This window comes from Saccostrea cucullata, unplaced genomic scaffold (assembly GCF_032062105.1).
Source record: "Saccostrea cucullata isolate Sc308-1 unplaced genomic scaffold, CSIRO_AGI_Scuc_v1 ctg2970, whole genome shotgun sequence".
NCBI lineage: Eukaryota > Metazoa > Mollusca > Bivalvia > Ostreida > Ostreidae > Saccostrea > Saccostrea cuccullata.
The window spans coordinates 54615-68215 of record NW_026940529.1 but is presented as its reverse complement, the minus strand read 5'-3'; the positions used below and the strand labels follow the sequence as shown (position 1 = coordinate 68215).

At 33.2% G+C, this 13601-nt stretch overlaps 1 protein-coding gene across 1 annotated transcript; it reads left to right on the top strand.

Moving 5' to 3' along the window:
• Positions 1-4307: 4307 nt before the first annotated feature.
• On the top strand, positions 4308-5418 carry LOC134255570 (rhodopsin, G0-coupled-like). The gene is made up of 2 exons (XM_062738101.1): positions 4308-4937; positions 5401-5418. The coding sequence occupies exons 1-2, from the start codon at positions 4308-4310 to the stop codon at positions 5416-5418; spliced, it is 648 nt and encodes a 215-aa protein (XP_062594085.1).
• The last annotated feature ends 8183 nt before the right edge of the window (positions 5419-13601 follow it).

Sequence of the window (13601 nt, the reverse complement as noted above, 5' to 3'; positions counted from 1 at the left end):
CAGAAAAATCTTTCAACTTTTGTGACAGAACGCTACGGAGGTGGTCACGTGACCGCCAATATCACGTGATTCGCGCATGCGCAGAACGGTGGTTGAAGTGCATTAAAATCGGGGAGGATTAATTTAAAATATAATCAACATTGAAACCAAATATTGTTTCTTGTATGGTAGTTATTCAATTAGTTCGCGAACTTTTTGATCACCCCTCGTAGAAGATGTTGTACTTGAAAAAGACGTGAATTGTAATATATTTACATTTCCAATGTCTTTGTCCGAGATAAAAATACAAATAATTTATGTACTTTATTTCAACATAACATTTACTGGTTCATCGATAGGCACAGTTAAAAAAAATCACATTCGGACGGGACAAATAAATACAGAAGCGGGACTTGTAGCACGTTGATGTGTGGAATCAAGAGCATGTAAATAAATGGAATAACTGTCAGATTTTTTGATTTCATGACGATGACGATGATCAATCGATTGGCTTGCGTGATAATTTTATGCAATGCATATTTAATGCGTTTATGCAAATTATCACGCAAGCCACGCGATTGATAACCCACAAGCTACTTTTGCAAGCTGGAGTCTCGAAATTTTACAAATAAAATTATATCAAAATTAGAAATAAATAACGGTGAGGTTATTCATGATCAGTCACATATCTTGAAAGAAATTAAATCTTTCTATGAAAAATTTAAATCTTTCTATTACAGACCATTAAATATATAAAAAATACTTCAATCTAGATAATGAATTTAAAGATACTAAATGCTAAAAAACTTTCTTGTGAAGAATCAAAAAATTTAGAAGGCACAAATAACAAGGTAAAGCCTCAAATACTCTTTGAATATGAATTCTAACAAATCTCCAGGATCTGATGGTTTTTCCACAGAATTTTTTTTAAATGTTTTGGAAATATATTGGGTATTTTGTTGTAAGATCTATTAATTATGGTTACAGGAAAATATTACTTATTAAAGGGAAATTTTCAGACTTCAATTAATTTTCGAAAGATACTTGCTCGCCCTTTCGTTGGAAGTGGGCAATTTAAAACGGTACGAATTCAAAGTAAACAGTATAATATCTTAAACAAAAATCTTTTTGGGCGAATTTTTTAAAACGTTTTGGCAAATATATTTCCAAATGTGAAAGGGCGAAAATAACACGGGGCGAAAATAACCCTGTATACAGTATGTCTATTACACAAAGGCATGGAGTTATAACATTATTACCTAAAGGCGACAAGCCAAGACATTTCATTAAAAACTGGCGTCCTATTACATTGCTAAATACTATATACAAAATAGCATCTGGCTCTATTGCAAATAGATTTTTAAAAAAATATTTAGATAAAATAATCAACCCTGACCAAACTGGTTTTATCTCGAACAGATATATTGGAGAAAACATAAGATTGATATATGATATAATGCACTTTACAGAAGAAGAAGATATTCCAGGACTTTTATTATTAATCGATTTTGAAAAGGCTTTTGATTCTCTTTCCTGGAACTTTATACAAAAAACCTTGCACTTTTTTAATTTTGGCCCTTCCATTAGAAAATGGGTCACTCTCTTCTACACTGATATTAAAGCTACGGTTAATCAAGGAGGTAACTTTTCTGATGTAATAAAATTCAAAGGGGATGCAGACAAGGTGATCCTTTGTCTCCATATATATTTCTGATATGCGCGGAGATTTTAGCTATACAAATTAGGAAAAATAAAAGGCATTACCATTGGAAATGTAGAAAAAAAGATTTCTCAACTGGCGGATGATACTTCTCTTATTCTTGATGGTAGATTCTAAGCAGTGTAATTTTTGTCAAAGAGAATGAGAGACAATTGAGCATATCCTACGGGAATGTGACCTTGTACAATTACTCCTTAAAAATTTTGAATATCATCTCCAGCAGAGAAATCTCCAGTTGCCCATAACAAAAAATATTTATTTTAGGCATTGAGGGAAAAAATAATAGCGAATATCATAATTTTATGGCTAAAATATTATATTTATACTTCTAGATATACAAAAAAAAACTCTAAATGTGCAATCGGCGACATCACACTTGAATCAATTTTACCAAACACAAAGAAATATATCATATAAAAATGGCGAAAAAGAAAAATTTTACACTCAATGGAACAGGTGGAACCAACTTTTTCTATAACTATCTCTTCTCTCTCTCTCTTCTCTCTCTCTCTTCTCTCTCTCTATCTTCTCTCTCTCTCTCTCTCTCTCTCTCTCTCTCTCTCTCCCCTCTCTCTCTCTCTCACTCTCTTATATGTAAAAATACACAATTCTGTAACAAAGATTTTTATTGTTTCTGTATAAAATGAATTGTGTTAAAAAAAATTAATTAAAAAAAAACTTTTCTAACGTCACCTTCGCTTACTTATGCAGCAATAAACCATTTGCAAACGGGGTTATATTTCTCATATAATTCGAAACACAAGATCATGCTCTACGCACGAACAATGTCTCAAACGAGGTGAATTATTGACAAACAAGTTTCTGAAATAAGAATATCATTAGTCTCGTTCAAAGTCATCATTTCGTGTTTTCTCTATGATCGATACATTGATCTTGTCAGAAAATACATTTTGTTAATTAATCAAATGCTGACTGACATTTTTAGTAATAATTGTTAGATTGTTTTTTAACACGCTAAATTGTCAACGGATGAAGAAACATACGGCGAGTGTGACTGGTCGGCAGGTGAATGCTCACTCCTCCATGGCACCTGATCCCACCTCTAATGTCTTGGAGAATCGCGTTTGCTCTGCTCTTATTTTGTATTGTTTAATGGACTTTTGAGCTTGAATGCCGTTCGTTTTCTTTATATAAGTGAAGTAAGTATTGGGTGATATTAAGATTCAGAAAAAGCCTTTTTAATGAGAATAATTAGGTATCTAACTAACTTTTCACTAATTATTCAGTGTCTTGATCAATTTTATTAAGGGTTTTATTTAGGGTTTGCAGAGTAAGACATTTTATTTTGAAAATCAGTTTTTATTTTCCCTTCTTTTCCATAAGAGTTCTTATATTTGGAAGTTAAGGGTTGTATTACTCTTATTTTACCGAGAAGCCCGACGCTCAAACCACTGTGGCACAGTGGTTTGAACGCCTGCTCTAGAGTCGCAGAGTGAGAGCTGATCCTAACGTCGCAGGTTCCAATGCTCTGAGGAACATGGGGATCGGTCCTTTGGAATAAACCATATAAACCACTTCGCAGAAGGTATTGACACGCAAAAGGCTCCTCGCTGCTCTGTGGCCCAGAGTGCAAAGTATTGGTGTAAATTTGCATCCCTCCACTGCCAATGGTGACGTCTCCATAGTGAAAAATTCTCTTGAGGAACGTTATACAACAAACAAACAAATAAACAATCAAGAAGCCCCCTTTCTTGTGCAGAAAAAAATACACCTTGGGAGGACAAATTTAATAAAATTCTTAATGAATTTTATACATAAAAAAAGCTATATTCATTTTATTTGCAGTAAAACGAAAGAAATGTTTTTCAACATTATACTCCACATAGAGGGAAATTGTCATGAAATTGCAAATGGATTTTGTAAGTTTATTTATCTGCATATAGTTTATGATTCCAAATTTCCAGCTACAACGCCATACTCTATCCTCTTAAATAATCTGTAATAGTCAAATTTTATTCTTTATGAAAAAGCTATCTGAATCCTTAATATCATCATTACATTTTTAGCAATACTAGTATTACTTATCAAGGGTTCGTAGTTTGGCTTAGGCTTTTTGGTTTTCCATTAAATTTGGCTAAGGGATGTTCCGTTTTCCTGATTAATACACAGTGATCACGGCGGGAGTGACCAGTAAACACGGAATGCTCATCCCTTCGAGGGACGTGATCTTACCTCTGCAATTTCCTGGGCATGGTATGTATGTCTTAATCACAATTTTGCATTGATTGCAGTTTCTAGAGATGGACCACCGTTCACTCTCTTTTTCATTCAAAAATTTGAATTTTACTTCGGACAACCAGAAAAATTCATATAGCTTTTAAATAGTTGCTTAAAGATGGACAATAATGACCACACGTCTTGGGAAAATGCATTTGCAAATAGGCTGTAGGCGGACTTGGGAAACCGATCAATGAATGATAGAACAATTTACACCCATTTATGGCTATTTTCAGACTTATATAACTTGGACTTTGTGTGAACAGGTACACATAGAAATAATAACTAAACATTGATAACATTAGATTTTCATTTCATTTTCGTTTAATACAATTTTAAAAATCTGCTCAAATTGAAGTGTTCAAGAAATATGAATGAAACAAATTCCACTGGTTCGTTGAACGTTGTGAGCCATGAAAGACTTCCAGACGCTATTCATTATGTTTTTGGTGTTTCGTTCCTCATCTTTGATGTGGCAGCTACCAGCGGTAATATTGCCGTTCTCTTTGTGTTCTTCAAGAGTGATCAGCTTCGATCTGCAAACTGTTTTCTTGTAGCTGCTCTCTGTTTTGGTGACCTATTGATGAGTTCGGTGGGATTAACAATGCTGATAATCTCTAGCTTTGCCACTCACTGGATCTTAGGAGAAAAGGCATGTACAGCATACGGAACTTTAATGACCTTTTTGGGTCTTTCACAAATCACATTACTTGCTGCTATAGCCTACACAAGATATCTTTTAGTGGTCCACAACAATTGCATCAGACCTTTGATCGCACAAATTATCGCCCTGTCTTCGTATGTTTATGCCCTGGGAATCTCTCTTGCTCCGATTTTAGGGTGGAGTGTGTTTGTTTTGGAGCCAATCGGAACGTCGTGTGGTCCAAACTGGGTCGGGATTGATTTGGAAGATATCAGCTATAACATGACACTGCTAATTATTTGCTTTTTGGTGCCATTTTCAATAATATTGTTTTCTTATACCAACGTATACATAAAGGTAAGATTACCCTCTAAAAGAAAACAATTGAATCTTCTCCAGTATCCAATTATTCAAATTATTAAATATTCAAATGTAAATATTTGTGAATATACAAGGTAAGCCAAACACTTTTCTCCATCAAGGATAGAGTTTACCTACAACCTATCTTGACGCTGTGAATATTTGAAAATAATGCTGCTAAGTAATAATGACCTTGTAAATTCTGAAAAATGTTTGTTATCGACAAATTTACTACTGTTATTATATTTTATAAATATATTTAAAAATGATTTATTTTATTTTTATAAATATATTTATGCCCCCCCCCCCTTTTCTTCAAGAGCTGGAGTTAGGGATAATTTACTATTTAGCGCTGGTATCAAGACAATGCCTCAATTCCTACTGAACTATTCTTTGTATTAAACAAAGTATTTATGGCCAAAATGCCTTTTATATTGAATGAAATGATGGCAAAATGTAGGCGGGAATCGAGAGTTAGAGTGCGTATTTCTTTAGTGTGTTAGTCAAAGAACAGTAATAAAAAAGAGCCATTTTATGCATGAAGTGATTACAGGTTTTCATCATTTTTTTAACAAAATTGATAAATTACCAAATCTACCGAAACCGAAAGCGGGGTATGAACACCCCCCCCCCCTCCGGAAATATCAGAAGTGAGATCAGCAGGCTATGAGGAGTACTAGCAGCCCTTGTCGACATGTCAAAGCATTCTACCCCAAGTAATGCATCAACTTTTATTTGAGAAACAGGTAGACGAAACAGTAGTCAAATTTAGAAAAAACATAAGCTTATCAAAATGGTAGAAAACACGTCAGCCAATATACGTTCCAATGTGAGGTAAATTGTATTAACAAGGTCAACAGGGAATATGCGAACTATAGACTATGAACGAGATGGTTGGAATTCCCACAGCATCATCGAATCTGTCATGATCAGTTTCTGCATGTATGGCAGAATGTTTGTTTTTGTTTGTTTTTGTTGATTGTTTTTTTGTTTTTCTTCTTTTTCTTCTGTAAAATTACATGAAGTTAAACAAGGGCCATGGCAAAGGGACATCCCTTTCCGTTTCGCATAAGGACAAACTAAAACATAAACAAGCGCATGAATATAGCCCTAACAACCCCTTTGCAAGGGGAAAATAATTTCGACGTTGAAACAAACTTTGTAATTGGAAAATTTTCTATAAGAAATATACCTCCCAAAATTATAATTAGGCAGATTCATATACTCCTCCATGGCACTTGATCACCCCCTGATGTTTTGGAGTGTCCGTGTTTGCTCTGCTCCTTTTGTATTTTTTAATGGATTTTTGAGCTTGAATACTGTTCGTTATCTCCATAATTATATTTCTTTGCAGCAAAGTCAGCGGGTACTCATTTGTTGGCAGAAATATGAATTAGCGATATATACTCCCACATAATGTGTTTTCATTTATGATTTATTAAAGGTATCCAATTTTTGTCTCGAAATGATTTTATCAAACTCTCACTCATTTAATGCACCTGATCCCTCTTCTGATGTTTAAGAGGATCGTGTTTCCTCTGCTCCTGATGTGTATTGTTAAAATGGACTTTTGAGCTTGAATATTGTTCATTAGACGTCGCGCATAGTATTGGGGTTTAAAATTGAGTAACTTGTAACACTGTAAACGACGTGCGTTAGTATTTTGGGTCATTTTTACGTTTTGGCTACATGGATATTTCTGCCAATTTGTACTAATCTTCTATAACGTCCTGTGATGATGTCAGGCAATATTCATTGATAAATTTTCAATATACCGGCCGATTCGGAGTGTTCGTAAAATGGAAGCATTCCGTAATATGCCGTGATCTAGACTAGTTACAAGAAAAGATGGAATGTTTGGTAAAGACTTTTTACTACAAAATGTATACAGTAGGTTCTTTTCGTAACACTAAAGTGATAAATGCAATGCGCAAATCAAGAGGTTTCTTTATAAAATTATAAGCAAGTAATAAGAGAGATTGATAGGGCTATTTTGATGTCTAGGAAGTTTTGTAACAACGACACAATTATTCGTATGACGGTTTTTAACTCGGCGTATATATCATTAATGTGAGCTGTGATCTCTTTTTAATGGACACACTTGTTACAGATAAAATCTTATTTTTAAAATGTGCAAATAAATTAAATTTTGTATTTATAAAAACACCAAAGAGTTTGACATTTTTCAGGTAGTCCGATCCTCCGGTTTATAAAATAAGCAGTTAAGTAATCAAAAAAAACTCATAAAAGTATCACTGAATCCACAAAGTTATGTAAATTTATCCACAGTATTTCGTTAAAATTAAAGATTAAAGTTAATCATATTATGTAGGGAAACTTGTCAAATCTCATATTTTTGCAGAAAAAGCGAATTGGAATATCAGCAATGCATTTTCTAATTGCAAATTGATCAACAAATATTTTAATTTTTATGTTAAAGAATGATAGGTATCCAGGCATTCAGAGAAATTGTCATGATTTGTATACGCATTTGGTATTTTTTGTCTTGTATTTCCGTCATGTATTCTATAATACATATAGTGTAAAAGGCTTTAACTATCATTGCAAGACACCATAAATCACTTCTTATTTCATATCATGCTAATAAGCATTGGTATCTACGGCTGGATTCAAGAAAATCTTATTTCTCTAAAACTGTATAATTTTTTTTCCTTTTAAAGGGTACACATGTCAACTTTTATAGTACCTTTTCTAAGACCTCCAAAAACCTGCAATCTTATGAAGATGAATAAAATGAAAATTGTTTCATGAAAAAATTTCATTTTCAGGCTTCATTTTGATGCATTTCAAATTAAATATTAATTTTTGGAGTTATCCTTCCTGATTGAGGATCGGATATCCGTAAGAAAACAAGAGTGGAAATTGAATGTTTAGTCTCGTTTGTTAAATCTTAAATCATCTTAAATTTTTGACGTTTGTACGCTCAAACGACGTATGAATAACGTCATAAATGGATATTTTGACGTTACAAAATCAGCCCTTATTCTGTGCGCGACGTCTAATCTCCATCTATTTCACTCATAGCTAGATTAGAAAAATGTATGCCCATTCCTAGCACTGCTGCAGTATAAGAGTCCTTACAGACTAGGGCTCTTAATCATTTCCACTGCCATGCCAGAAAAATGTATGATAATTCTTCAAAATAATACTAGTATCTACAAAAAAGAGTCTCAAAATGAAGCTTGAAATTGGCGTGCTTTTTGCAACAATTTTATTTTAGGCATTCTTTTTATATTCAAAGTCTAGGACGCGATGTTGCACATGTATATTTGTACCCAATTAAAGTACAAAACTGTTGTTGGAAGTCTTCTTTCCTTCAGATAAGCATTAAATACCGTTTTTAAGTATTAAAATAATTCTTAAATTAACAAGAAACAATTTGTTTTTATCTCAAAAATATCTTTCTTTAATTTAATGTCCAATAAGGAAATACATCGCTGACGCCCCTTTGCATTTCTTCAAATGATATTTAAGATTATGTAATATTATTAACAACTGTGATAAACTTTGGAAAAATATCAAGGACAGATAAATAATAATGAATTCAAAGACATGTTTGCGAGCTTAAAAATCATATAATAGATGAGATAACAAAAATCAATCAATCTCACAGACCTAGTTATCAACACATTTATCGCGAGTAAGGCATAAGTCGGATTCAAAATGAATTGCGTTTGGGTTTTACTTCAAGTCTCATTAAATTAAAATAAATGAGAAGTACCGTATAAGCAGAATTTTAGTGAGGAATATATATTGGCATTATAAAAGAGGGAACTGAGATCGCTAAAATGGAATGCCGCTAAGAAATAATTGCGTTTAATTTGTAATACCTTGTCTTGTTAGCATTATAAAATTGCTAAAATTACTTCTCGTTAAAAAAATAAATACCAATTTTTAAGGATAAATCGCAATTTTTGCGTCCGGCTAAAAATCTTAATTAAAAAAAAAAGTAATGCAATTAAAGTTCGGGAAAGAACAAGAGCGAAATCCTTGTCAAAACAAGAATATTTTATTGAATTTCACGCCATAACTACAAACAATTTTATCTTCAACACCTCAAAATCGAATGAATAAAATGCTATTTATCTTGTATAGCTCGGAAAAAATTACACCAATGAGTTTATATAAGGTTCTCAATAAATAAACATTGTCAATAACAAAAACAAAGCATTTGTCATATTTATGTAGCATTAAATTTAAAGAAAATGGTGCTGCACCATTCCCCTGTGGTATAAATCTGAAGCAAAATAGCATGGCGCTCCGTTATGTGCCTTTTTTCTCGGTACCATGGACTTTTTCCAGCGCCATGCCCTTTTTTCTTCATCAAAAATTAATAGATATGCGCAGCAGTTTCAAGATTCACTAACTGAGCTATATCTCCTGAAAAGGATGCAAGAATTGCAGTGCATGGACATGATTACATAACAATAATAAAGGATGTGTGGCTAAAATATGTTTATTCGATGCATGCTGATTAATCCCATTGTTTTTATAGCGCACGCAAGTTGTGAATTCAGGACAGGAAATCCCTTCTCAATTGAAGGCACACAGCTACATGGTCTGGATATATGTTTGTTTTTATGTTGTTTAACGTCCCTCTCAAGATTTTTTTCACTCGTATGGAGACATGCCACCACTTGCAGTTGGAGTGTTGCAAATTGTTTGCTATGCTCGGCACTCAGGGCCATTGCGCAGTGAGGGATCTTTTTTGTGCCAGCACAATTTGCGACACAGGACCTCGGTTTATACGGTCTTATCCGAAGGGACTGGTTTCCACGTCCCACAGTGGGATTCAAACCCGCTACGTAAGGATCAAGTCCTTAATTTGCGACTCTAGAGCATACAAACACTCTAACTACTGCGCCACGCAGGCGACTTGTGTAGATTTAACAATTACTTATGTTAAATTAGTGTTGGACAAAATATTCCGGATCATTTGGAACTTCTTGTTTTACTATAGTGTTTTTGTTTTTACTTGAATACAGTTCTTTACTTACACTTTCAAAAAAGTGGGTAGATTAATTATGTATAATCATTTTTTATAAGAAAATATTCTCTTTCTTAGAAGAAGTAAATCTGAAGGAAGTGAAAAAAGACCTAACATCTGTATGAGCTTTTAGAGAGTAAAACTTGGTAGCTCAAGAATATTAAACGATATTTGTTTGCTTGTTTGTTTGTTTGTTGATTTATGTGCTATTGTTACATCAAATTATTGTTATTGTCTTCTATAAAATTACAATATAGTTAAACAAGGGCAAATGCAAAGGGAAATTTCTTTTCGTTTCGCATAAGGACAAACTAAAACACAAACAAGCGCATTAATATATCCCTTACAACTCCGTTGCGAGGGGATAATAATTTTGACGTTGAAACAAACTTTGTACTTCGAACACTTTCTATCAGAAATTTACCTCCCAATAATATGATTTGGCAGAGTCATATACTCCTCCACGGGACTTGATCACACCTCTAAGTTTTGGGAGTTTGTGTTTGCTCTGCTCCTTTTTTTAAATTGTTTTATGAACTTTTGAGCTTGAACACTATAATCTCCAAATATTTCTTTTAAGCAAAGTCATCGGATATTCATTTGTTGATTTAAATACGAAATAGCGATATATACGCCTATTTAATGTTTTTTTGATATATTCGATCAGTGCCTACTATCAATTCAAGATATATTACTGTAGTCAGCGGCGACTCACACAAATTGTTTCGACGAAAATAGTTCCATCATGATAAGTAGATACAACATTATTGTTCATGATAAGAATAATGCTGTGTATGTCATACGTAAAAGAAACCAAAATTAACGTAAATTTTTTTCCAAAAATCACTTTCCCCCCGAAATACAAATTAAAAATATTAATATTCCTATGCTTGCTCCCTCCTCCCTCCTCAGCTATTTTTTGTAACATGTTTGATAACAGAGAATATCTGGGTTATTCTTCGATTGATATTTTTTCACCGATAAATTGATTATACTATATCAATAATTGTATTAAATTCATGTTAATTGTTCGTTAATTATCATATAGTTTTTTTTTTAGAGAAAAAAATAATCATTCTGTGTGTGTTTATTATTAAATGACGGAATTTTCAATCCCTGGCCTGATTCTGCTCGTGTGTAGACTGTGTAAACTGTAGGAAGCGTAGTTATAAAATGTGTAGCAAAACCCGAACCGGGTCGGAGATTTCTAAACTGAAAACCGGGTTCGTGTTGAAGTTCAGCATATTATTTTATATAGAATTTGAATTATATAAGTAAATTCTGTGACGAATACATTAGTATATTTCAGAAATTAAAAAAAAAAGGTTTTCAGTTTAGAATTCCTCGGCCCGGCCCTGATTTTCCTAACCCATTTTAAACACACTTTGTTGCAGATGCAAATGTTAGAACAAAATATACTGAGTAGTTCAGCAGGGATTGTATAATTTTTATTAATCAGAATTCGTATTCATATGATCTAATTAAGAAAAAAAGTTTTGTCTGCCATCGTAACTTCTCGGCAAAACAAAATGTGTTTCTCCGAGGTCGCTAGATGCGTTTGACAACTCCATCGCACCTGTGTAGACCAAGGCTAACTGGTCTTGCGGACACAGGTATGTGTACTGTTTGTTATGAGACTGGGTGACCGTAATGCTACGGACTCACGAAATTTACACCAGTTCCATAACTAGACAGCGCAGTTTATTTTTTATAAAAGTCATTAAACACTGTTAAACATCTTAAATCTAAAAGACGAATATCTTTGGATATGGGGTAACCCATATCTATTCTTGTCATTTATGATTTATTAAAGGTAACCAATTTTTGTCTTGTTATGTTTTATCTTGAATCTTCACTCATTCATTGCACCTGATCCCTCCTCTGACGTTCAAGAGGTTCGTATTTCCTCTGCTCCTCATTTGTATTGTTTTAATGGACTTTTGAGATTGAATATTTTTCATTCTCTCCATGTATTTCATTCATAGCGAGATTAAAGAAATGTATGCCTTTTCCTATTACGGTTGTTATATAAGAGGTCAATTCATTACAGACTAGGGTTCTTAATAATTTCCTCTACCCTGCCAGATGAATGCATTATAACTCTTCAGAATAATATTAGTTTTTACCAAAATAATTCTCAATATGAAGCCTGAAATCGACGTGTTTTTGTGCATCAGTTTTCTTTCAGGCATTCTTATAATCAATCTTATTAAAATTATGTTAGACCCTCTCGTATACTCACTACACTAACATGTATATTTGTACCCACCAAAAGTACAAAAATTGTAGTGGGGAATCTTATTTCCTTGAGTTAAGCGTTAACTACCAGTAAACGTAATTATGATAAGGATTGAAATTAATTTTTTTCATGCTTTATCATGGTCTTCTAATGACAAGCACGATATCGAAGAAAGAGCAAAAAAGTTTAAAAGTATAAAATTAATTACTTAATTAACACGAAATAATTTTTGCTTCATCCCAAAAATATCTTTCTTTAATGTCAAATGAGGAAATACATCAGTGTGGTCTCTTTTAATTTCTTGAAATGATATTTAAGGTTATGTAAGATTAAAAACAACTGTGATAAACTTTGGAAAAATATCAAGGATAAATAAACAATAATTGAATACAAAGACATATTTGCGAGCTTTACAATCACATAATCGATGAGATAACAAAACTTAATCAATCTCACAAAAATGGTAATCAACACAAATCGTGAGTAAGGCAAAAGTGGGATCTAAAATGAATTGCGTCTGGGACGGGTTCTGCAACTCTCTAAAAAAATAAATAAGAAGTGCATCTAAAAAAATAAATAAGAAGTGCATATATGTGTATGTTAATTTAAAAAAGGTAATGCGATGAAGCAGCGGGAATGAAGACAAGAGCGAAATCCTTGTCAAAACTAGAGAATATTTTATTGAATTTCACGCCATAACTACAAACAATCTTATCTTCAACACCTCCAAATCGAATGAATAAATGCTATTTATCTTGTATAGCTCGGAAAAAATTACACCAATGAGTTTATATAAGGTTCTCAATAAATAAACATAGTCAATGACAAAAACAAAGCATTTGTGATACATCTACTTATGTAGCATTAAATCTAAAGCAAACTAGCATGGCGCTGCGCTATGCACCTTTTTCTCGGTGCCATGCACCTTTTCCAGCGCTATGCCCTTTTTTTCCTCACCAGATATTAAAAGATATACGCAACAGTTTCAAGTTTCACTAACTGATCTTTTTATTCGGTGCATGCTGATTACATGTAATCCTATTGTTTTATAGCGCAAGCAAAGCTGTGAATTCAGGGCAGGAAATCCCTTGTCACTTGAACGTACACAGCTACATGAGCTACATGATTTTGGTTTATGTTTGTTTTAACCTTGTTTTTCACTTGTATGGAGACACGCCACCACTGTGTCCTATGCTCGGCACTTAGGGGAATTGAGCAGTGAGGGATCTTTTTCATGCCAGCCCCTATTGCGACACGGAACCTCGGTTTATATGGTCTCGTCCTAGGGACCAGTATATTTAACGATATTTGTTTGTTTGTTTGATTGGGTATTTTTTTTGGTGTTATTTTTACATCAAATAATGTTATTTTCTTCTTTTTCTTCTTTAAAATTACATAAAGCTAAACGAGGGTC